Raw genomic sequence first — 4,671 nt, forward strand, 5'->3', positions numbered from 1 at the left:
AAAATAAGAGGCTTGAGTGCATATCACAAGATAGGTGTGCTCAAAACTTAAAGCAAGACATTGTGCTAATTATATAGTGAAAGGGAAACGTGACATTATATATGACCAAGCAACCCATGTAAGCCTCCATAGAAATACAAGTTCGAATTGAAGTATTGCCATCCACATATTGTGCACAATTTAGAATTCACCCTCACTACAAGACAATACAAACTTAAGTCTATTTTCGATACCTTTGAGCCATTAAAGCAAGTTAAAATCTAGGACAAGCCAATGTAGTAACACATGTATAAACTTTTTAAAATCTTTTCCAAATGAAAAGACTTCCTAACTTTTTGGGTTTGTTAAGATACACCAAGTTAGTGGTGTGATCAATACTCATTAGTCTAAAAGAAAATCATAATAATGCTTACTTAGTGCCTCTAGTCTCTTTTTGTGTTCCCTTGTGTTTTCTAAAGTAAAACCATATAAATTCTAACTTAGGGTCTCTAGTCTCTTCTTTTGTTTCCTTTATGTGTTTTTGTAGTAGTGATATGGCACATGAGTAATGAATAAAGTAAACTCGAAACCTTGTTTGACACGCAATTAATTTTTCAATATAAATAAGCATTCACATGTCAAGGAAGCAATTATAGCAATTCATGACTTTAAATAACATTTTTAAATCATGTTAAGGAATTTGATTTTGAACAATCTTGTATATGTTTATAATTTACCATATTTTATCACAATATCAATGTAAAGTAACATGTTTATAGGCTCTAACTAGATTAGCACCTTCTATTTTTTATATAATTATTTAAAATTGATTGATAAGTAGAGTTTCATCTTGTTTTTAAGTATTTTCAATAAGTACACACTATTGTCTACACATATACAACTTGAGTAAAATCAACTCTAAATATATTTAGAAGCCATGCTCTAGTCTCTCCGTTTTAGCATTCACATGTCATGGTTTTTTTATGCATATGTAAACATATTGGTTCATGTATGTATGACTGTTGTGTGTATACATTGTATAGCATGTTGTACGTCTATCATTATCATAAAATCCTAGATGGAGGTTGATGTTTATCGTATCTCTTTTTGGATTTTTAAAGTCATGTGTCTAATCTTAATCCACACTGAAAGATAAACATGACCATTTGATTTAGTTACTCATGTTAATAATAGTTGTTTGAGAACTAAAACATAAAGTGCTTGTCCATGGAAACTGAGTCTATTGTCCTTACATCATGTATTTATGGACAAAGTAAATGGTGCTTGTATTTCAAAAGGGCATTCAAGCATGCTCGCTGTTGTTTGAAGAAGTTTTTATGGTGTGGAGTGGGAATCAAGTTAACAATTGAGCATAGGGGACAAGTTCCAACCTACAAAATGTCCTACTTAATCACCACTTTATCTTCTTCCAAATTAACGAAATGATGGCATGTGGTTTTTTTTAATGGCCACGAGCTTCTTCTTTTTTCATAAAGACTATTCCTTGCCCACGATTATTATGTTTTCTACGGTATATGCTTCTAGTGACCCTGAACCTATATGAAGGAATGCTCCTTATTATTATTGACAATCTTGTAAACAAGAGTATGTATTTACTTGATTTTTTTCACAATCATTATTGTGTTTGGAAAGGTGAAAATACACTCATTATAGAAGGGTACAAACTTTAAACATGTAAAGATGAGTTATACCCATTCTCCTTTGTAGAACGGTGGGTAATACGCTCTCCTACATGGTATACCATAGGTGAGGAATGGTGTGTATTATTATGATTGCGTCAATTAATCCATTGTAAGGCATTTGCAAAGGTCATAATAAGGAGCTAATTAATCCATATGCAAAGGTCACAAGGATCTAAGTAATATGTGAAGGTAAGTTCTTAACTTCCAACCTTCAATAATGTGGAAAAGTGATTGCTGACAAGAGGGTTGTTATGCATTACGCAGATCTAGGGCACCGAAACTTGGGGGGAAGCTTTTACGTCTAATCAAGGTGGCGCGCCTCTCAGAGAGTGGACGGAGAAAGTGAGGGCATAGGCACTTGGGCGGGGGCCACAGGTGGTGGGTAACGGGCAGTGTAAAAAATTGGACGGAGGTGTGAAAGGGGGTAAGGTAAGATATGAACAGATACGGGGGTCGAATCCCGGTCGACCCTTTACTAGACGGTGCGATCGAGGAGGGGAATGAGTTAGATTCGAGCAGTTGGGAGGCGGGGACTACCGCAGTAAAAATGTGCAGGTCGTTTGGCACGTGGCTTCCCAAGCCAGCCACGTCAGCCACCACGTCTGCCCCAATCACCCGTCTACAACGTGTCCGAAATTTTCACCCGTACGCGAATCTTGCACAAGGACTGAGCGCGACCCTAGATCCTCCACGATCCAACGGCACTACCCGTCCAGGTCATTCGCCACCTCGACGGACCGTCCTCCTGCAGGGGCTGCCAAGTCGGAGGACATCCGTGCGAGCTGTCGCGCTCGGGCGTGAATGCGAAAGCAGCGCGGCGACGTCATCTCCACGTCACGCCCACGAGCGTGGTGTCTATTCGCGGGCCAGGGCTTGTCCCCCGGCTGTGTGGGCCCCGGGGGGTAAGGAAATAATTTCGTTTTTTTAATAAGGTGGCGCGGGGGCCCGCCACCGCGTTTCTCTTTTTCCGGGTCTAGCGACGATTATTTGACTTTTATCTATTTAATGAAATGCTTTTTTCGAGTTTTTAGCAATAATTTTTTAAATTTACAGTGCTCTCCTCCGCCCCGTAGATTCCACTGTTGTCTCTCTCGCTCGCGCGCTCTCTCTCTCTCTCTCTCTCTCTGTCTCAGCCCCATCCTCTACACACACACACACACACACAGTAGCCTTACTTCTCATGGATTTTGAATTCTCACAAGCTTCCGTATTTACAAGCTAACTGCCACCTTATAGCCTCACATCCCTTTTTATTAACGGCCATCATATCCATCATAGTCCCTCAGTCTGTTTCTCTTTTTCTCTAGTTCTCCCAAAGAGATCTCTCTCTCTCTCTCACACACACACACACACACACGCACACGCCCCAGATCTGTGCTTCCCTTTGCACCTTTACCATGGACTTCAAGTAGTCTACGCATCGCAGACGGGCTTTCATGAGTAGGCGCTGCACCCTCCAACATAGCCCTAATTAACTCCCTCTTAGTGCTTTCATTGTAAAGCATGAACCGGGGCTTCGATGCAAGTGCAGGAGGTGGGAGCTTTATTAACCATGGTTTAATACTGCAACCCGATGGTATGGTTAACCAAGGGCCTCCAGCTGCCTCGACTGCAGCTCCTGCTAATCAGCTGGCTGGACCGCCGGCGGCCGCTAATTCTACCACAGGCGCAGCGGGCGGACCTCCTAGCCGCTACGAGTCGCAGAAGAGGAGGGATTGGAACACGTTTGGTCAGTATTTGAGAAACCACCGGCCGCCGCTGGCGCTAGCCAAATGTAGCGGAGCGCATGTGTTGGAGTTTCTGCGATACTTGGACCAGTTTGGGAAGACGAAGGTGCATGCGCAAGGGTGCCCGTTCTTTGGCCACCCACACCCGCCGGCGCCTTGCGGATGCCCGTTGCGCCAGGCCTGGGGCAGTCTGGACGCGCTCATCGGGCGCCTGCGGGCCGCCTTCGAAGAGCATGGGGGCAAGCCCGAGTCCAACCCCTTTGGCGCCCGCGCTGTCCGCCTTTATCTCCGAGAGGTTAGAGAAATGCAGGCCAAGGCCCGCGGCATCGCTTACGAGAAGAAGAAGCGCAAAAAACCACCCCAAGCCGCTGCTGCTTCTTCCTCCAACCCAACCACCACCACCACCACCACAACTACGGCTGCCCTTCCCCCTCCCTTGTTAGCTCCACCTCTCCCAACGGATCATCTTCACCACCACCTCCTCCATCAATCACTTCACCAGGGCCCAAGCTTCAATCAAAACTAACCCAGAACAACAACAAAGAATTAATTTCTGTATCTGAAGACATTACTACTGCAAGAACTCCACTAGTATCATAGTTTATAGTATTACAGCCAATTAGGGTTTATTGTCATAGCTTATCATCCGTAGATTTCACCATTATAAGTGACAATCCCTTGCGCAAAGTGTGACTTCTCTGTGATGCCTTCAATTCTGTTTCAAACAGATCAAGGCCACATTTCAAGCAAATGGATAAAATCATCTCAAGCATTGAACTACACCACTTCAAGGATTCCATCATCTAAGGTGATGTTTCCTTCAAATTATCACCTTTATTGCTTTGTTTTGAGATCTATTACCATACTTTGAGCTACTATGTGGCTCATGGCTTGTAAATTTTAGCCAGCTCAATTATCGATATTACATGTAGTAAAGTCATGAAATGCAAGCAAACTCTTGGAGTTCAAATCATTACTACAAATTCCTTAGAAGCAGAATGTGTCTTTAACCATTACATTGCATTTTGCAAAAGTAGTTATTCAAGTATTTTTTTGCTTTTCTATAAAGATATTGCATCAACTTTGAAGGAGCAAAGATGATGCTTGCAGAAAGAGCTCCCATTTCATGAAGTTGTTCACTTTTTGCAAGCTATGTTTATGTTCATGCATTCACACACCATACCATATGGGGCCACACTGAAATTGTGTAAGATAGCACAAGCATTTAACAAAAGGAGTTTTTCTTCTTTACATAAGGAGTC

At 42.5% G+C, this 4,671-nt stretch overlaps 1 protein-coding gene across 1 annotated transcript; it reads left to right on the forward strand.

Moving 5' to 3' along the window:
- Nucleotides 1-2,732: 2,732 nt before the first annotated feature.
- On the forward strand, nucleotides 2,733-4,379 carry LOC147609951 (protein G1-like1). The gene has a single exon (XM_086786993.1). It carries the CDS (start codon nucleotides 3,186-3,188, stop codon nucleotides 3,933-3,935), a length of 750 nt encoding a protein of 249 aa, XP_086643119.1. The 5' UTR covers nucleotides 2,733-3,185; the 3' UTR covers nucleotides 3,936-4,379.
- Nucleotides 4,380-4,671: the final 292 nt, after the last annotated feature.

This window comes from Cibotium barometz, chromosome 50, assembly GCF_041138505.1.
Source record: "Cibotium barometz isolate CiBa-2024 chromosome 50, ASM4113850v1, whole genome shotgun sequence".
Classification (NCBI taxonomy): domain Eukaryota; kingdom Viridiplantae; phylum Streptophyta; class Polypodiopsida; order Cyatheales; family Cibotiaceae; genus Cibotium; species Cibotium barometz.